Consider the following 21,451-nt stretch of genomic DNA (forward strand, 5'->3'; position numbering starts at 1 on the left):
CCCAGAGGACACAGGGCTGCAGTGACTCTGCAACGTGGGCATCGCTGGACTGGAGAAGCTTGAATCCTTTCAATGTCAAAGCCCTTGGAATTCAGGAAGAACCTAAACACTCTGTGCCCATTATAGGAAATATGTATAGGTATCCAGGACTCTCCCAGTTCTTGAGCCAAAATCAGCCTCGGCAAGGCCACCCCCTTTCAGGAAAGAAAGGCAAAGCCAGGACTCCAATCTCTGAAGAGTTTCTCTGCCTCCAGCTTCTGATATCCAGAGAGCCTATTTTCACACATTCATATTTTTAAATTCTCTACAATGGGCCTTACTTTATTAAGGGAAAAATAAATCAAACTAAATGTGGTATATCCTCACAATAGGATATTATTCAGCCACAAAAGGAATGAAGTGCTGATGCATGTTACTGTGTGGATAAACCTTGAAAACATTATGCTAAGTGAAAGAAGCCAGACACAAAAGACCATACATTGTATGATTCCATTTATACTAAATGTCCAGAATAGGCAATTATATAGAGACAAAAAGTAGACTAGTGGTTTCCAGGAGCTAGAAAAGAATGGGAGGCTAGGGCGTGGCAGGTAGAAGTTACAGGCTTCTTTTTGGTGTGACAAAAATATTCTTGAATTTAGAGAATGGTGATGGTTGCATAACAGGCTATATAAAAACCACTGAGTTGTACAGTCAACTTTATATTGTGTGTGAATGGGATGGTATGTGAATTATAGCTCAATAAAGCTAATACCAAAAAATGAATTTACATGCTTCTAAGCTAATGTCCTTGTTTCTTGTGATCTCTATAGGATCTTGAAGAGGAATTAGACATGAAAGACAGAGTGATTAAAAAGCTACAAGATCAACTCAAGACTCTAACCAAGACAATTGAGAAAGGTAGGAAAGATAACATTCACTTTCCTGGTTTTGAACTTTCAGCTCAGATCAACATGCTTTAAAGTGTTTATTTCCTGATGTGGCCCAAAGTCTTTGAAACCCAAAGGAACGATTCTCAGCTGGCAGCGTTTGGGGCTCAGTGATGGGCCGATGGAAAGATCTTTCAGGCAAACATATAGCTCCCCAACCATATAGCTCAGATAATACCAGCTATGCTAATGCCATTGTAAGGGACACCCTATCATGAATATTTTTAACCTCTTCCTCTGTGAGCTCTCCCTTTTTAAAAATGAACCTGTGAACAAGTTTCCAATTGAACTGCTTTGAAATTCACTTCCTCTCCCAATTACATACGATCGGTCTCCCAATTCCTATTAGAAGAAAGAGTAGAGGACTGAGAAGCCAGACTGTAGTCCTGAACTTGGACGGAACTGCACACTCTGAGTGTCCTCGTGAACTCCTGTGGAAAGGACCCCGCACCTTTCTTTCCTTCATCTGCTTCCGTGTCACTGAACTTTTCTGATTTCTGCGCTCTTCTAACATTCTTCATGTTTTGGTCCATGTTTCCGCTTCCTGTAAATCTTAATCTCTAAGGCTGTATCTTGAACTATCTGTTCCTTTTTCTGTATTCATTTCTTTGAAGAACTCCTTTATTGTTATTTATTCAACTCTTACCTCAAATTAAAGTGTTCAAAAACCAAAGTGATCTTTCCTCTCAATAATAAATGATAACTGTCAGTCTGTCCCCTGAGGGCAGGGACCATGTCTGTCCTTCCCAACCCATACTGTGTCCCCGTTGTTGGAATAAATTAATGAACTGCCATCTCTGTATAAAGTCTTCCAAAATCTACCTCCCACTCCTCACCTCTTTTCTGGAGTCTCGGTCCCTTTTTGACTCCACGACTACCTTCTTTGCCTTCCTGTGATCACCTCCAACTCAACGTGTCTCAAGTGGAATGCATCGGCTTCCCCTTATGTATTCGTTATCTATTGTCATATCACAAATTACTCCATATTTAGCAACTTCAAACAACAAATGCTCTGTGTCATTATACACGGTTTCTGAGAGTCAAGAATCCGGGAGTGGCTTAGTTCAGTGCTTCTGGCTCTGAGTTGCAGTCAAGTCATGAGCAGGGACGCAGTCCTCTGAAGGCTTAGCTGCGGCTGGCAGATCTGCATCCAAGCCCATTCACGTGGCTGTGGCAGGAAGCCGGTATCTCTTGAACACTGTATAGATGGCATTAGCTTCTAGGGTCCCTCCAAAAAACATGCCCAGATACAAGTCACCACAGTCAAGGATCCAAAGTATGTCCTTATCAGGTATTTCTGCTTCATTTCTTATTCTTCCCAGTCCAGACACAATTTACAGAGGTCATTTTTATCATGAACAGTGTTGCTTAGTAAAAGAGTTGACATTCTACCTGTATCAGTCTCTGAGGGAACAGAGCTAGTAAATTAACAGAAATTCTCATGCAGTGGTAAGAGTGTTCTGTCAGCTGTTTACCTACACTACCTTCTTTTTCATTCACCAGAGGCTACTCACTTTTCTTGGCCCAACCAGAGTGCTACCTCCTTCAAGAAGCATTTTTCAACAGTGCCAACCCCTGTCTGCATGAATTCTTATGGCCCCTGTATTAATTTCCTATGGCTACTCTAACAAAGTACAATAAAATGAGTGGCTTACTGGAACACACATTTATTATCTTACAGTTCTGGAGGTTAGTTCAAGATGGTTTTCACTGTGCTAAAATCAAGGTGTCAGCTAGGCTGCATTCCTTTTGGAGCCATTAGGAAAGAACCCATTCCCTTGCCTGTTCTAGCTTCTAGAGGGCACCTGCATTCCTTGGCATTCCTCTCCCTCCATCTTTGAATCTAGCAACATAGCATCTCCTAAATCTCTCTGACTCTCTAACCTCTGCTTCTGTTATCACATGTTCTTCCCTCAGAATGGACATGAATCTTTGGGGCCCAGAGGGCCTGTTGTGGCCCATCCAAAGATGTTCCCGTCCCAATCCCTGGAGCCTATAAATATGTTACCTTATGTGGCAAAAGGGATTTTGCAGGTGTGATTAAGTTAAGGATTTTGAGATGGGGAGATTATCCTGGATTATCCAGGTAGACCCAATGTGATCATAAGAGAGGGATAGGAATATCAGAGTGAGAAAAGGTGATGTGACAATGGAAGCACAGGGAGAGAAGAGGATATGATAATAGAAGCCGAGGTTATACAAACCAAGGAATGTGGGTAGCCTTTAGAAGCTGGAAAAGGCAAGAAACGGATTCTCCCCTACAGACTCCGGAAGAAACACAGCTCTGCCGACACTTTGATTTTAGCCCCATGAGATCCATTTTAGTCTTCTGACCTTCAGAACTGCAAGTTTATGATGATGTTTTAAGCCACTAAGTTTGTGTTGACTTGTCATAGCAAACAGGACACCAGTATAGTCCCTTTAGGACTATGCCATTGGGTACCTTGCTCACCAAATAGCCCATGAATCTTGCTTCCTTGTCTGTTAACATCAGCATCTTGAAGACAGGGGCTGCCTCTTGGATTACTTTCATATCCCCACTGTGCTGGACACACACCAGGTACTCATATGGATTCTTTCAAGGGTAAATCAGCCTTTTCGGCAGCAGCTACACTCATCTGAGATAACTACATAAGAATCACTACCAGGACGGACGGGTGGCTCAGTTGGTTAGAGCGCGAGCTCTGGGCAGTGGGGCTGCCGGTTCGATTCCCACATGGGCCAGCGAGCTGCACCCTCCACAACTAGAATGAAGTCAATGAGCTGCCGCTCAGCTCCCGGGTGGACAGATGGCTCATTGGTTGGAGCGTGGGCTCTCAACCACAAGGTTGCTGGTTCAGCTCCTCAACTCCTGCAAGGGATGGTGGGCTGCGCCCCCTGCAATTAACAATGGCAACTGGACCTGGAGCTGAGCTGTGCCCTCCACAACTAAGATTGAAAAGGATAACTTGACTTAGAAAAAGTCCTGGAAGTACACACTGTTCCCCAATAAAGTCCTGTTCCCCTTCCCCAATAAAAAAATCTTTTAAAAAAACCACAACAATCACTACCAGAAGAAATTCTCCAGGATTCAATCAAGTTCTCAATTATCGGAAAGCCGCAGGAGTTCATGTGCAAACCAGTCAGAATGGGGAGGAAGGAGACAGAGGAAGCCGGAGACAGAGCAGAATCATTATAACGCCTGTGGCAGTTGTTTTGTGTATGTAACGGATTATTTACCTCTGTCTACAGATAATGACGTGCACTTGTCCCCAGGACCCAAGGAGTACCTTGGAATGCTGGAATACAAGAGAGAAGATGAGGCCAAGCTCATTCAAAACCTCATTCTTGGTAGTGAAACCTGGAACTCTGAATTTTTGCTTTATCTTGGAGAACTTCAATGTCAGTCATTGCCGCAGTTCTGGGTGATGGCAGTCCCTTCTCTTCCTTCGCTGTTTCTTCCCTTAGCCCAGAGTTTATCACCTCAGCTCTGTTGGTGGGGGGGCTGCACATTTTAGGATATTGAGCAGCATGCTTGGCTTCTTCCTGTAGGAGCCACTAGCAACCCCTAGTCACGACAGTAAAAGGGTCTCCAGACATGGCCAAATGCCCTGGGGGGGCATGTTGCCGTCAGCTGAGAAACACTGCCCTAACCTCTTCCCATGTCTTATTATAGGGTCTGAACAGAAGACACGTGTTTGTGTCTGAGCGTAGGATACATGGTGGAAGTGATCGTGGCTCTGTGCTCCATTTGACTTCTGCTAAGAAATGTATTTGCAGGCAGTGTGACAGGGGCTTCCCAGCCACACTTCAGTTACAGGAGTGTCCCACTGTGCTTGCACAAGGGTTTGTGGTCTTAGAACTAATCTTACTAGACTGTCTTCACCATGAAAACCACATGGTTGTCCAGAGGGAAGTAGAAAAGTTGCCTCTTTCTCAGACGGTCCCAGGATCTCAAAGCAAAAAGTCGATGTGTAGCCTTACTTCCTCTTCCTCTAAGTGACCCCCTCAGAGCACAGAAGCACCCCTACCCTTTCTACCCTCACTGGCACACAACTGTTGGGCCTCTTCTTTGTTTCCCAGTCTTCATGCCGCCATGGGGAGGGCTTTGTTTATCTTAATTTGGTCTATAAAGTTTCCCTCTTTCATCCCCACCTGACTCCCCGCCATTCTCTCCTCCCTAAGGTCAGCAAGGCCTCCTCTGCCAAACTGTTGTGCACCTGTTCCCCAGATTCAAGGCAGGGGCCTGTGATTGCTAAGATCGTATTGCATCCGCATCATAGAGGCAGGTGCCAGCGTACTTGGAACTGGGATTCCTCTCTTACGCTGGAGATCTGAAATCCAGGGTTTCCACACGAGGGGGAAAGTACTTCGCAAATGAGAAGAAGAGCAGGTGGCCCCTGTATATTTTTGCCAAGGAAAGAGCCAGATTGAATTTCTCAAAGAGAAAAGAAATCCCTGTGCATTCAGGTGCTGCGGCCGGTGCAGAACAGCAGACGAGCCCTGCCCCGCAGTCAGAGGTTCCCTAGGGGGCAAGCTGACCGCCAGCTGTGATCCTCATGGCCTCTCTCTGCTGCAGACTTGAAGCCGCGCGGTGTGGTGGTGAACATGATTCCCGGGCTGCCGGCTCACATCCTGTTCATGTGTGTGCGCTACGCAGACTCGCTCAATGACGCCAACATGCTCAAGTCCCTCATGAACAGCACCATCAACGGCATCAAGCAGGTGGTTAAGGTAGGCCCCACCTTTGCCATTGGCCAGTGGTATTTTAAGCACTTTAGGAACACCTGTGGGAATGACCAGCTGGCCTTCCTGCGCCCCTCCTTCACCTCCAGGCTTTGGTGAACCACGTGATTCCTCAGACCCGTCTGAGGCCCAGTCGGTGAAAGAAGCCAAGCTGTTAAGGAAAGACAAGTTAGGGCAGGGGTCCCCAGGGATGGGGCTCTCCAGGAGACCTTGAATTCTTACCTGTGAGATGACAACGTGGTAGCCATCCTCCCCACCACTTCTTATCCCCTCAGGGTATAGAATCCCATCTCCAGCGAGTACATGTCTACTGATGTAACAACTGTGAATGGTGAGGAATAGGGAGGGCTGGAAAGTTTCTCGTCCGTAATTCTCCCTTCTAAAACCATATTACGTACCTTTATTCCCAGCCCGGAAACGAAGATGAGTTGCGTGTCGGTGGGAAGTAGTAAAGTATGGATCTAATATCTTCATCCCCTTTCCAAATGAGAAGCAGTGTTTGATGTTGACATACATTTGAATTTTTAGTTGGGGAGGGTCCTATCTCACTTTTAGTAAAATATATGTTTTGATAGAGTCATGAGTAATTAAATCCTGTTTTAAATTCTCTAGGAAAAAAGAAGAATAAAAACAATGAATGCCTGAGAGGTCAGAGTATGGGTAATTCTCTCCCTCTCCCCTCCAAATTTTATACCAAGAATTCATTATTCGTTAGGAATTAGGAGTAGAAAAGTTGCTTGGTGCTGGGTGCTTTATAGTCAGTCTCTTCACAGTAGCCACCAGAATGGTCTTAGAAGGGGCTCCTGTGAATGAATATTTCCCATCCATATTTTCATAAATTGGGTTTTCTTTGCACACACTTGCATTGTGTCCCAGGACAGAGGCACACAGCATTGCCCTGTCTTGCTGCTCTGGAATGTGTACATATTTAGAAATCCAAAGATGCATCGCATGAGAAGTATAAATAAACCCTTTCTCACCAGCATCTTCCATCCCAGCTTCCCTAGCAGCCCGCTGCCCTCTGCTTTTGTTGGTGGCCAGGACCTTCCCCTCTGGTTCCAGTGCACAGCATATCCGAGTAACCCTCACTCGGCCCACACAGCCCTTCAGCCATTGTGCCTTTTCCTCCACCGCCACCCGCTCCACTGCCAACAGCACTTAAATGGGTGCTCTCTGCCAGTTCTCTTCTTCACCGCTTGCAATCTGGCTTCTACCCCTATCAGTCCATAGAAAGATCACCAGTGATTCGTCTTGCTAAATCCCATGCTATGTCCTTCATTTTTATTCTCCTTACACGGACTGAAGCAGTAGTGCTATGTCTTTGAAACCCTGGTTCCTTGTCTTTCAAATTCCAGGACTTTCCCGCTTTTCCTTTTACCTCTCTGATTATCGAACCTTTTCCTCCTTTGCTTGTTCCTCTTCTTCGTGCTGCATAAGTGGAGGTGTTCTTCCCAACAGAGTCCTAGATCATGAGCTCGTGTCTCTCTACCCCTTTCAAGGAGGCCATCCTCCTGCCTCTCTCATGAGGTTTGCTCAGCTGCCCTGGTTCTCCATCATCTCTCCATCCTCTAAGTTTTTGTGGCGCAGTCTGCACCCATCATGTGGGCAACGGGCAACGGGCCACCTAGTTACTGTGCCCTGTATGTGTTATGTCTGTCTCCCTCGTCAGACTGTGAACTTCAGAGGGCAAGGACCAAGACCAACATTTCTCAGGCATTGCTGTGGTGCCTGCTTCAAGCTTCATGACAAATGACATAACGTATACAGAAATATTTTGCGAACCTTAACCTGCTAAGTAAATATAACAGCTTATCATCATAAAAGAAATTTAATAAAGGCTTTAGTGAATACAATAAGAATTCATTTTGGTTAAAAGCCGCCAACTAACCAAACAGGTAAGATATGTCTGTTCTTGTCTCCAAGGCACCGGTAATCACCAAATCCACCTTTGTCTTTTCTTTTTTTTCTTTTTTTTTAAAGGCACATTTAGAAGACTTTGAGATGCTGTCTTTTTGGCTTTCCAATACTTGCCATTTCCTCAATTGCCTGAAGCAGTACAGTGGAGAAGAGGTAGGGACATTGGCCTGCTCTGTGTTCGGTGCTGGCAGCCGGTCTATAACCTCTTCATGAGCCAGATCTCACTAGAGGGGTTAGGAGTTGGGGCACCAGCTCCAGGGACAGTCTCTGCCCAGCTGGCTTCCTGGCTTCCTCCTCACCCAGGAGGCCGACTTCACATAACCAGTCAGACAGAAGCCACAGGCAGAAGACTTCTACTAATAGAAAGAGGCTTAGACCTTGGACATGGTACCAGGCCTCAGTTTCCTTGAGTTTTACATGAATGAGGTGGATTAAATAGATGATTTTTCAGTTTCTTTCTGGTTGTGAAATTCTGAAGTTTTTAATATTATGACTCTAAAGTACAGCCTTTAGCTCAACGTGCTTGTTGCTTCAGAGTTGTTCTGTCTGTACAAATCTGGTTGTTCCTCCATAGTCTAAATCCTTTGCCATTCCGACTCTGCTTCCAAGGAGCTGACATCATAAAGGAGTTTTCACTTTCAGCTACTCACAGAGCAAAATTTCAGTGATTTAAAATAACAAAATGGCTTTTAGGGTTTTCATTACTCTCTGCACCATTTTATAGTCCCACCAGTATTGTATGAAGTTTCCAGTATCTCATACGTTCACCAACACTTGGTATTGACAGACATATTATTTACCAGTCTCATGCGTATAAAACGATACCTTGTTGACTTAAGTTGCAATTACTTCATCACCAGTGATGTCAAGTATCATTTCATGTGCTTATAGGTCATTTGGGTTTCCTTTTAAATTGCCAAATCCATTTTTCTTAGGTGTGATTTTTTTTTTCTTATTGATTTATACAATGTCTTTCCGTAGTATGAATACATTGTGGTTTGTCTCCTAATTTCCTTTATGAAGTCCTTTGTCATATACAATTTTTGAATTTTCATGTACTTAAATCTATCCTATTCTTTTGTGATGTGTTTCACGAAATTCTTTCCTACCCTGAGATCATGAAGATATTCTCTTACTTGTTCCTGAACTCTTATAATTCAAATTTAGAGTTCACAGTTATGCTTTTGTGTATCCAAAAATGGTGTGATTATTTATCTGTCCCAAGTTGACATGTGAAGTAATGATTTCATTATCTTATTCCACACAGATAGCCAATTGGCCCAATGGAGAGAAAGTAAAAACATATATAAAAGTAATCCTACTGGTACTATAGAACAAAAGGAGAAACAAGTGAAGAAAATCCAACCTCTGACTAAAAAAAAAATAAAAAAATAAAAAATAAAAAATACCAAAGCAGGGAGGGGCACAGACCAATCCATTTAAGACATACTGGGATCTGTGAGACGGTAAAGGAAGAGGATATTATTCAACAGCATTTATTTTTTGATCCTGTCTTTGCCCCCTTCAGCCATGTATACAATATTCTTTTCCCTGTCTCAATGTTTTTTCAATTATATATTTTTTATTATTATTAGTTTCAGGTGTACAAAACAACATAGTGATTAGACATTTACACATCTCACAAAGTGATAACCCCTCCAAATCTACTACCCATCTGACACCATACATAGCTATTACAATACCGTTGACTATGTTCCCTATGCTGTACTCTACATCCCGTGACTATATATACCAGGGCCACCAAAAAATGTATTCAAGTGGACACTTTGGTCAACGTTGCTCAAGCAGTAGTTTGCCGTAATCAGAAGTGTCTGGATGCTGATGGTACCCATTTTGAGCACCTCTTGTAATTGCAGAAGTCAAATATGACTTGTGTTCATCTTTGTTACCAGTATATATTGAGTATTACAATTTTAATTACAGTTTTTCTTTCTTAAAATGTGTATACATTATTTTGGCACCCTCTGTATATTTATAGTCGACATTCAATATTATTTTATATTAGTTTCAGGTATATATTTTTATTTCTAAAATTTCAATGTTTCTTTTTCACCTCTACCTTTTATCATAATGTTTTCTTCTTAATGTTTTCTTTTTATGTTTTCTCTTTGAATATATTAAACATATTGTACCACTCTGCTTGAGCAGCTATATACCAAATACCGCAGACTGGGTGGCTTAAACAACAGAAATTTGTTTTCTCACAGTTCTGGAGGTTTGAACTCTAAGATCAAGGTGCTGGCAGGATTGGTTTCTGGTGAGACCTCTCTTCCTGGCTTGCAGACAGATGCCTTCTTACTCTGTCCTTACGCTTTCCTCAGTTCATGGGAGTGGAGAAAGATTGAGCTCTTTAGTGTCTCTTATTATAAGGACATTAATCCTAATAAATGAGGGCCCCACCCTTATGACCTCATGTGACCTTTCTTATTTTCTTAGAAATCGAATCTCCAAATATAGCCACACGGGAGGTAAAGGCTTTAACATGAATTGGGGAACAGGGGGAGACACAAACATTCAGTCCATAACACATTTTAAAATATTTCAGATAGGTCTATACTCTGTAATTATAAAGTTATGAATCTTATTTATTGGATCTACTGACCTCTTACAGCAGTTTGTTTCCTTGGGTGCTTTGCAGTTTTTTCTCTGAGCTTCCATGGAAATTATTTTCCACTATAGTCTATAGGCACTGGGAGCACATATTTGTGGGGGAGAAGGCAGTACAGTGACAGTAACTTATAGAAAATAAATGCTACCTCAGACATCAAGAACTCATTTGATGTAAATCAGACATTAAGTTTTAAAGTTATAGTAGAAGCTGATTATAATATCAGTAGTAAAGGTAGTATTTTAATTTCCTACATGTCTATATTATTTTCATATTTATATGTTCAAAATTACTTTCAGGAATTCATGAAGCATAACAGTCCACATCAGAATAAGAATTGCTTGAACAATTTTGACCTGTCAGAATACAGACAGATTCTTAGTGATGTGGCTATACGAATATATCATCAGTTCATTACCGTAATGGAAAACAGCATTCAACCAATAATAGGTAAGAAAAGAATTACCAAAAAATATTTACAGTAACATGGAAACCTTAAAAAAATAAATCAGGTCTATGGAATGTGGGTTACAAAGAATATGATTTTAAAACCAAGAAAATTTAGTTGTGTATATGTCCAGTTTTTAATTCTTTGGTTGCTTGAAAGGATTACATATATAAAAGTACATGGTTCCTAGTTTTCTTTCTGCAAGGGCGATTCATCCTGAAGGGAAACACTTGGGAGAATTCCTGCTACTTATATGGCTAACCTTGGGTCTTAGTCAAGTATTTTTGAAATCCTAAAGTCCCTCTCAAATTCTTGTCTACCTTCTCCAATTTTCTGAAATTTAAATATTTTAGGCTTTAAACGGCTCTAGACCACAAGTGATCATGCTAACATGTTCTCTTTCCTGTGATGTCGAAAGAGGAGGTGCTCCAAGCCTAGAAAAAGGAACGCTGCCCTGTTGTAAAGAGCCATCCATCCCCATCCACCCCTGACAGCCTGGTGCTCCCCGGTCCTTTATGCTCTTGCTTTCTCTGTCACAGCTCACATCCACTACTAACTCTTGTAGAAAATGTCCCACCTCTTGAAACAGACACGTAAGAGCAGTGAGAAATGCCCTGTGGTTGTGCCCACTGTGTGTATAAGAAAAGCTTCCCTGGTTCTTTGTAGTGCCCGGCATGCTGGAGTACGAGAGTCTGCAGGGCATTTCCGGCCTGAAGCCCACAGGCTTCCGGAAGCGGTCTTCCAGCATAGATGACACCGACGCCTACACAATGACCTCAGTCCTGCAGCAGCTGAGCTATTTCTACAGCACCATGTGCCAGAGTGGCCTGGACCCAGAGCTCGTGAGGCAGGCTGTGAAGCAGCTCTTCTTCTTGATCGGAGCCGTCACCCTGAACAGCCTCTTCCTGCGCAAGGACATGTGCTCCTGCAGAAAAGGGATGCAGATCAGGTAAAACCACGAACCACTGCTTACTCCGGAGAGGCTGGCCGGGAAGAACACTCATAAAATCTGCAGGCACACATTCCCCTCCCTCCCTCCACCAGAGCTGCAATGCTGGCTTGGGGTGTGTGTGAACGAGATAACTCTTAGAACCTTGGAGGTGTGTGCCCTCTGTTGCCCGGCCCCTCCTCCCATCACCTTCCACCGCCCTAACTTGACTCTCAGGCTTTCACTAGGAGCTAGTAATTGTAGATTTTAACTTCTGGCCCTCTGTGATTATCATACACTCAGCCAGTACTTACTGACCACCACCTCTGTGAATAGCACAGCCTGGTACAGGACACAGGAAACAAAGAAAAGGGCGATTTGACCCCTGCCCTTGAGAAGCTCAAAATAGCTAAATAATGCGAGGCAACTGTGATCAAGTCAGGAACAAGTGGCGCGGGAAGTGCTTCAGAAGAGAGAGATTATGATGGACAGAAAAGTTAAAGAAGCCTGAGAGCTGTGGATTGAGTGGTTTTTCAAAAGGGAGAAGCACATTCCAGGCAGGGAAATGAGGTGAGCAAAGACGTAGTGTTGGAACTGAGTGAGGACCCTCTTCAGGCAGCAGCAGTGAGCTGTGTCCAGATGAGTCAGAGGTTTGTTTAGGGAGCAGAAGCGCTGAGGTAGAGCGACAGGTTGGATCCAGACTGGGACGGTCTAGAATGCCAGGCTAAGTGAGGCATTCGGAATTCATCCTGAAGTCATGGGCTCTAGCTGGGAAGTGTGTCAGCTTCTCTTTATCTTTTAATTGAGGAAGCACGGACCCTAAGCTGTTGTTGGAATGCTGTCACGTGATTGGAAAACACATAATATGGGGGTAGATATTTAAGACTTTTATAACATGTACAGGAATTTGATACCTGTATGTGATATGAGAACCTGGGGTGGTGATGATGGCAATGATGTAAGGGACAGTGACAAAGGAAGTATGTTAAGCAAAGAATTAAACATGAGGCATCCATTGTCTCTTTTGGGCATGCGTGAAACGTGGAGTTGGACATTTCCACAAACCAGACCGGCAACTTCCCATGACACCAGGTTGTGGTTTCCAGATAGGAGGGGGCATTCAGAAAGACTGGGCTCTGTGGACCTTTCTCTCTTCACTGAGAAAGGAAAGAGTTCTGTTTCTTTCACAGACTCCGAGCAGATGGCCTGTAGCTCTCTGAGGTAGATGTCAACCCTATTTAAAGTAAAGCCATAATCCTAAATGTGCCACCAGAGCCTTTGCGGCACAGATCTCATTCCATCAGTAGGTCCCCCAAGATGAGTGAACATGGGACATAAATGACAACTGCCTTGAGGATAAGCAGCATCTGTTCCCTCAGGTGCTCAGCACTTCTTCCTTTCACCAATTGAAAGTGTCTATCAGAGAAGTAACGCCATTACAGTGCGTTGCTCTGCTCTGAGCTAGCACATGCATTTTAGAGATGTTCATTCATTCAGATATTCCTTAAGCTCCTGCCTAAGCAAGGCCCACCAGGATTTGTGATGGCTTTACAAGGAAAACACAATAATAAAACATGAACACAAGTAGAAAATCAAGACCAAAGAAAAGAAAAATTTAAACAGTAACAGAGTAGCTTGAAAACTGGCTCTGGGCTTTCCGGCTGCTGGGACAAAAAGCAAAAAAACATCACCAGTTTTCTGGTCTCATTGGGTATGGTGAGACAGACCAGGCCCTGGGGTGATCTTTAGATTTTCCTAGTACCTAATTCTTCTTTGTTCCTGCTCATGAATTATAAAAATACTATATCATATGGAACTTTGTCTCACAATCTGCACAGTTGCATTTTTACAGCACATTTCATTGTGGCTGTTTTGCCCAGTGATCTTTGAGAATAGCCTAGGTAGGGTTCATGGAGACAGTTCTGTTATGAACCAGAATAACGAGGCCTGAACACACACATTGCTTGCTGGCCTGAGAGAATCTGGGAAGAATACCAAAGGCACTGAATTGGGTCTTGAAGGACAGATAGGATTTCAGCTGGCCATAAATTATAGGAATGAGCACAGGCCTCAGTGAGGAAAATGTGATGGCAGAGTCTGAAAGGAGCACCAGGAGTGATGAGAGAACCTAGAAAGATTGGAAAGAAAGAGAAAGTAGAATGCCAGAGTGAGGAATGCATGCTTTAGTCCCTCAGCAGTGCAGCCACTATTCTTTTTTCTTTTCTTTATCAGAACGCTTTAAACTATGATTCAATTCCTTTAATAGTTGTAGGACTATTCAGGTTATATATTTCATCTTAGATAACTTTGGGTAGTTTTTGGTTTTCAAGGAACTGGTCCACTTCATCTAAGTTATTGAGTTTATGTGTGTAAGAGCCGTTCATAATATTTCCCTATATTTCTTTGGATTTCTGCAGAATCTGTAGCGATATCCCCTCTTAAGGTCCTATAAGGGTAATCTGTGTCTTCATTATTTTCCTTGGTCAGTCTTGCTAAAGTTTTTAATTAACTTTACTGATCTTTTCAAAGAACCAGTTTTTGATTTCATTAATTATTTTCTTTTTAAAATTTAATTGATTTCTGTTATCGTCTTTATTATTTCATTCCTTCTGCTTACTTTGGATTTATTTTGCTCCTTTTTTCCCTAGTTCCTAAAGTAGAAGCTTTGATTATTGACTTTGAGACCTTTCTTTTCTAACATAAGCATTTAATGTTATAAATTTCTCTCTAAGCACTACTTTAATGATATTCCACAAATTTTGTTATGTTATATTTTCATTTCTGTTCATTTCAAAATATTTTCCAGTTTCCCCTGAGTCTTACTCTTTGACCCGTGGATTATTTAGAATTATGTTGTTTAATTTCCAAATGTTTAGAGACTTTCTTATTACCTTTCTGTTATTGATTTTTAGTTTAATTCTGTTATAGCCAAAGAACACAGTTGTTCAAACTCTTAGAAACAGAAGGTAGAATGGTGTGGCCCGGCACTTTTCCAGGTTTATTTTTAACATAAAGACTTCTAAATATTATGACATTAAAATAATAATAAACTTTGTATGATTTTGATTCTTTTTAAATTTGCTAAGATTTGCTTTTATCATCCACAATATTGTTTGTTTTTGTCAATGTTCCCACATGCAATGGAAAAGAATGTATATTCTGCAGTTGTTGGGTGGAATGCTCTATACATGTCAATTAGACTCTGTTGTTTGTTGATAGTGTTTTTCACTTCTTGTATATATCCTTGCTGATTTTCTCTTTTAGTTTTATTGATTACTGAGAGGAGTGGAGAAGTTTCCAATTATAATTATGGATCTGTCAATTTCTTCTTTTCAATCTGTTAGTTTTTGCTTCATGTATTTTAAAGTTCTACTGTTACGTATATACACATTGAGAACTGTTATGTCTTTTTGGAGAATTGACTCTTCGATCATTATGTAAGGTCCTTCTTTACTCCTGTCTAGTAATTTTTCTTCTCTGAAGTCTACTTTTTCTTAAGTCTACTTTTTCTTTTGATTAGTATTTTCATATCGTTTTTTTTTTTTTCCATCCTTCTACTTTTAACCTGCCTATATCAGATTTGAAGTGAGTTTCTTGTAGGCAGCATATATTTGGGTCTTTTTTCAATCTAATCTGACCATCTATGCTTCTTCATTGGGATGTTTAGACCATTTTAATCTAATGTAATTATTGATATAGTTAGGTGTAAGTCTATCATTTTGTCATTTTCTTTTTGTTCCTTCTGGTTTTTATTTCTCTGATACTTTTTTCTGACACCTTTCTGGGTTCTTTGAACATTTTTTTGTACCCCTTTCTAGTTTGCCTATTGTGTTTTTACTATATCTCTTTGTATCTTTTTTAGTGGTTGCCCTAGGAATTACAATATACATATATACTTTCTCAGTCTATTTAGAATCCATCTTACCACATCAAGCAGAATGTAGAAATCTTACCATCACATAGGCTCCTTCACCTCTCTTCATTTTCTGTTGTAGTTGTTTTATGTATTATATCTACATACATCAAAAATTCTATCAGAAAATGTTGTAATTTTTGTTTTAAACTATCCAACATATTTTAAACAACTCAATAGAAGAAGAATAGTCTATCATATTTACCCAGATATTTATCATTTATATTATTCCTTCTTCATTTTTGAGTTTAAAGTCTCAGTTTTTCCCCTAAATCTCATTTTGATATCATTTCCTTCTGCTTGAGGAAATTCTTTTAGTAGTCTTTTTAAAGCAGGTTCACTGGCAATAAATTCTCTTAGTTTTCTTTAATCTGAAAATGTCTTCATTGTACCTTCATTCCTGAAGTATATTTTTGCAGACTGACAGTCCTTTTTTTTCATCACTTTAGAAATGTTTCACTTTTTTCTGGCTTCCATGGTTTCTGATGAGAAATGCACAGTCATTTGAATTATTGTTTCCCTACAAGTAATGCATAGTTTTTCTCTGATTGCTTATAAGATTTTTTTTCTTTGTCGTTAGTTTTCTGCAGTTTGATTATGATGTTTCTAGGAGTAGGTTTTGCCTCTTTGAGATGCCCTGAACTACTTGAACCTGTAGGTTGTGCATTTCACCAAGTTTAGGACATTTTCAGCCATTTTTTCTTCAGATATTTTGTCTGCATCATACTTTCTCTTTTCCTTCTGTAACTTTGATGACCCAAATATTAGACCTTTCATTATTGTCCCATGGGCGCCTAAGGTTTTGTTCTTGTTTTTTAAGGTCTTTTTCTTCTCTGTGCTCTTCAGACTAGATAATCTCTCTTTTTCTTTCGTTTATAAATTTAATTGGGGAATATTGGGGGACAGTGTGTTTCTTCAGGGCGCATCAGCTCCAAGTAGTTGTTCTTCAATCTAGTTGTGGAGGGCGCAGCTCAGCTCCACCAAGTATAGTTGCTGTTTTCAATCTTTAGTTGCAGGGGCACAGCCCACCATCCCATGCGGGATTTGAACCAGCAACCTTGTTGTTGAGAGCTCACATTCTAACCAACTGAGCCATCCAGCCGCCCCTCTGAAAGCTCTGTGGCAGGTTGTTGTCTTCAATCTAGTTGTGGAGGGCGCAGCTCACTGGCCCATGTGGGAATCGAACCGGCAACCCTGTTGTTCAGATCTCATGCTCTATCCAACTGAGCCATCCGGCCACCCCTAGATAATCTCTTTTGAGATCTTCATTTTCATTGACTCTTCTGCCATCTCTATTCTGCTATTGAGCACATTCAGTGAGTTCTTTTATTTCTGTTATTTTTCATATCTAAAATTTCTATTTTTTAAATATCTTCTGTTTCTTTTCTGAGACTTTGTATCTTTTTATTTATTTCAAGATACTTTGTCTTTATTTTTTGGAGCATTTTTATTATGGCTTCTTTAAAGTCTTTGTCAGATAATTCCAACATCTTTGTCATCTCAGAGTTGACGTCTGTTGATTATCTTGTTTAAAAGTGAGTTGAGATTTTCCTGGTACTTCATATGCCAAAAACAAATGCTCCTCAATTTATGATGGGGTTACATCCTGAAAAATCCATTATAAGTTGAAAATATTTTAAGTTGGAAACGCATTTAATGCACTTAACCTGCCAAACATCATAGCTTACCCTAGGCTACCTTAAATGTGCTCAGAACACTTACATTAGCCTACAGTTGGGTAAAAATCATCTAACACAAAGCCTTTTTCACACTAGTGTTGACTAACTCATGTAAGTTATTATGAGTATCACTTCACATCATCATAAAATTTTAGGTCAAACCATTGTAAGCCAGGGACCATCTGTAACTTTGAATTGTTTCCTGGACACTTTAATATTATACTATGAGACTCTGGGTCTTTAAATCCTATGGGGAATGTTGATATTTTTATCATATAATCAACCCACTTAGGTTCATACTGCACATTCTAACCATATTCTGAGGGTTGTGGTTCCCATGTCAGTTTAGTTTTCAAAGTCTTTGTTATGCTATTTGATTTTGTCTCATGTGTAACACACGGTGGCCATCTGAACATGGGTGTTCTATCCCATAGGATAAGTCCTCAAATCTCTGTGTGCTATTGAGGGTCAGATCCATGCATGGGCCCAGAGATGTGCCCAGGAGTTCATAAACAACTTCAAGGGGTCACTTTCCCAAGCTCCCCTTGGTACTTTCCAGATCCCTGGGGGTTCTTCTCTTTGGTCCCCGAGTCAGAAAGCTGAGGCTTTACTTAACTTGCTGTGTGGTTCACCTCCTAGAAATGTCTCCATCTGGGACCAAGTGGTGGGAAGATAGAGCAATGGGGATTCTTGAGCCACAGCTCCTCCACCTGCAGAAGCTTCCCTTCTCTCAGAGTTTTAGGTTTCTACTGGACCCCACTGCCACCACTGCCACCACCATAGGATCGTTTGGACAGAATGAAGAAAAAGAAAGAATACAAAAAAGAAAATCAGGAGACTTCCACCCTCTTTCAGGGCATGAGGATGCCCCCTTCATCTCCTGGAGACGGAACTAGAACGTTCCTCTCTGAGCTCTTTGTTGGCCTCCGTGCCCATTACTGAGTTTCAACCTGCTTTGAGTTTAGGCCAATGAACAGCAGAGGGGGAAAAACTGTTAAACTCACTATCAATTTGGAGATACTTCAAAGTCGGGTCTTCTTCCCCAATCCACCTGCTACTATTTACTTTTCAGAATCCTCAGATAGCTGCTCCAAGGATTCCATCCAGGCTCTATAGCTGCATCCAGTGGGAGAAACAAAATGGAGTGTGCTTATTCCATCTGACCAAGAAACAGAACTCCACCCCAGATTTTTGAGCAGGAGAATTAACGTGCTGAAAATTCAGATTTAGAAAGCACTGTGGCAGGATTGAATAGGATGAATTAGAAAGGATGAGATGGGAGGCCCATTAGGAATCTATTGTAATAAGAACTCAAACTAGCAGGACAAAATGGACAATGAGAAAAAAAGCCGGGGGGGAGGGGGCAGTGCAAGAGATGTTATCTCCCACTCATTAATCCCTATGGAATACACTAATTCAGCATTCTTGTCCCAGTGTTATAACCAAGGGAAGACCCTCCCCCCCAATGGGGAATTGCTAATCTGGAAGGTCAGAGCTGGAATTGACCTTAGAGATCACATAATTCAACACTCAATTTTTAAAAGCAGCTTCATTGATATATAATTTACATGCCATGAAGTTCACCTGTTTAAAGTGTACACTTCAATGGTTTTTGGTATATTTACAGAGTGTGCAGCCATCACCATAATGTAATTTTACAACATTTTCATCACTCCAAAAAAAGCCTTGTAGCCATTAGCAGCCACTCGTATCCCCTACCCACGTCCCACGTCCCACGTCCCAGTCCCCTTACTCTGAGCCTAAGCAACCATGAATATATTTTATTTCTCTATAGAGTTGCCTATTCTGGACATTATTTAAATGAGTGGAATCATAAAACGTGTTGTCTTTTGTGACTGGCTTATTTCATTTAGCGTAATGCTTTCACGGTTCCTCCCCGTGGCAGCAGGTGTCATTACCTCATTTCTATTTATTGCTGAATTACACCCCCTTGTATGGATAGACCACAATTTCTTTAGTCATCAGTTGGTAGACATTTGTGTTGTTTTCAATTTTTAGCTAAGTGAAATGCTATGAACATCTGTGTACAATTTGTTGCATGGACATGTTTTCAGTTCTCTTGAGTACATATCTAGAAGTTGAATTGCTGGGTCATATGGTAGTTTTATATTTACCATTTTGGGGAGCTGCCAAACTGTTCTCCTTAGCAGCTATGCCATTTTTCATCCCTACTAGCAATGTGTGAGTGTTCTCATCACTCTCATTTTCCCAGAGAGGTTGAGTAACTTTCCAAGCTCACACAGTGGATTGATAACACTAAAACCCATGTCTCTTAACTCATAAACTGATGATAATTAGTGGCAGAAACAAGAATAAAAACCCCACTAGACTAAAAGACAGCCTTCTGCCAATTGATAACTTTCTGCCAATTTAGGAAGAGAAATCAAACGATTTTTTTATACCATCGTAAGTCTTCAAATATTACTATGATTTTTTCTTTTAACAGATTTTCAATTCTATTAAGAGTATTTTAATAGATTATTCTACTTTATAAATTATTGCACTGTGCTCTGCTCAGATTCTCCCCATAGTTTATCCTGGTGCAGCCCCTCATCATAGACCATCATGATCCTTAGAAGCATGAATCATGAGAGCTGATCATCTGGTCCAACCTCCTCATATTACAAACAAAACTGCTGGACTGTGGTCCTGAGGCTCTCAGTGAACCCCCTCGGGACACACTGGGGGATTCGGTACCCTCCCCAAATGTGTATGGAACCATCCACTGTTCTCTGCTCCTCTGGCTTCTACTCCAGGTGCAACATCAGCTACTTAGAAGAATGGCTTAAAGATAAGAATTTGCAGAACAGCTTGGCCAAGGAAACTTTGGAGCCGCTCTCCCAGGCAGCCTGGTTGCTTCAGGTTAAGAAGACCACAGACAGCGATGCCAAGGAGATCTATGAACGCTGTACCTCACTGTCTGCTGTGCAGGTGACCAGGCTTGCTCATATCTCCCTGATCTACATCGACAGGTCATGTAATTGGTGTCCCCTTTCCTGGCATAGCCAGCCACGGGGTATGCAACTGAGTCTCTGCTTTTTGGGGAGCATAGCTCCCATAGCCCACCCTCTTCTCTAGTAAGCATTTATTAAACACTAACTCTAGACCTTAAAACACAAAAGTGCGTATGACACATTCCCTGCCCACTGAACTCACAGATGTGCTGAGGGTGGGGAAGGGGGTGGATGGAGGGAAGGAGACTAGAAGTGGGGAATTGTCTTACTGTCACCTAATTATGTGGTTTGTCTTTGCTCCCTTCTATGCTCCCTTCACCTAGTTTTCTTTTCTTGAAAAAAAAATAACCCATGGTTCCTAGAGGCAAATTACAGTATAAAAGAATTAGCCATCGTTCCCAACAGTTGCCAAAGCACTAGAACCATTATTTCATGGACAGAATCATCTTTTTTCATGGTCTAACACCATCTTCTGTACTGTTTGCAGATCATAAAGATCCTTAATTTATACACGCCTATAGATGACTTTGAGAAAAGAGTGACTCCATCCTTTGTTCGCAAAGTACAGGTGAGATCCTTAAGAATATGCCTTTTAATTTATAGTTAAGTTGATATTTAATTAACATTATAGAAGTCCAAGATTAAAGTCCATTTACCAAGCATGCACACAAAGGGCACCCAGCAAAAGCAGCAGGAATTTTCCATCAGATTCCCCAGTTTTCAGAACTGATTTTAGCCCTGTGGAAAGGGAATGAAAACACCAGAGCCATGACTCAGAGTCTGTTCCTTCAGCAGGTCTTGTCAGTCTTTGAGTGCTAGGCAAGTGAGCACTTGAATGTGTAATTTCCAATTACACATCTGTGTGAGGCCAACTTTTCTTCCTATACTTCAACAAAAATAACGTATCACAATAGGTGGAATACAGAAGTAGATATGAGATCCCATCTATCATATTGTCAAATGTTAAAAAGATTTACAAGGGGCAGCTGGATGGCTCAGTTGGTTAGAGCGTGAGCTCTGAACAACAGGGTTGCCGGTTCGATTCCCACATGGGCCAGTGAGCTGCACCCTCCACAACTAGATTGAAGGACAACGACTTAGAGCTGATGGGCCCTGGAAAAACACACTGTTCTCCAATATTCCCCAATAAAAATTAAAAAAAAAAAAGATTTACAAAAATATAAGACAATACCATTTCTCACTAATTGTTTTTCAAAAATATAGTTATTTTTCAAAAAAAAAATAGGTGAATATGTGTTGGTTTCGTTCTTGTTGTTTTAGTGAATTAATAAATATTGTAAGTCATTG

At 41.2% G+C, this 21,451-nt stretch overlaps 1 protein-coding gene across 1 annotated transcript in view; it reads left to right on the forward strand.

The window, feature by feature from the left end:
• MYO5C (myosin VC) overlaps positions 1 to 21,451 on the forward strand; it is a 90,263-nt gene that overhangs the window by 66,907 nt on the left and 1,905 nt on the right. Inside the window, exons 33-40 of the mRNA XM_033109460.1 lie at positions 813 to 900; positions 4,161 to 4,259; positions 5,488 to 5,642; positions 7,635 to 7,724; positions 10,500 to 10,650; positions 11,315 to 11,597; positions 19,946 to 20,120; positions 20,631 to 20,711. Coding sequence (XP_032965351.1) covers positions 813 to 900; positions 4,161 to 4,259; positions 5,488 to 5,642; positions 7,635 to 7,724; positions 10,500 to 10,650; positions 11,315 to 11,597; positions 19,946 to 20,120; positions 20,631 to 20,711 — 1,122 coding nt within the window. The remainder of the gene's footprint in view (positions 1 to 812; positions 901 to 4,160; positions 4,260 to 5,487; positions 5,643 to 7,634; positions 7,725 to 10,499; positions 10,651 to 11,314; positions 11,598 to 19,945; positions 20,121 to 20,630; positions 20,712 to 21,451) is intronic.

This window comes from Rhinolophus ferrumequinum, chromosome 6 (assembly GCF_004115265.2).
Source record: "Rhinolophus ferrumequinum isolate MPI-CBG mRhiFer1 chromosome 6, mRhiFer1_v1.p, whole genome shotgun sequence".
Lineage (NCBI taxonomy): Eukaryota > Metazoa > Chordata > Mammalia > Chiroptera > Rhinolophidae > Rhinolophus > Rhinolophus ferrumequinum.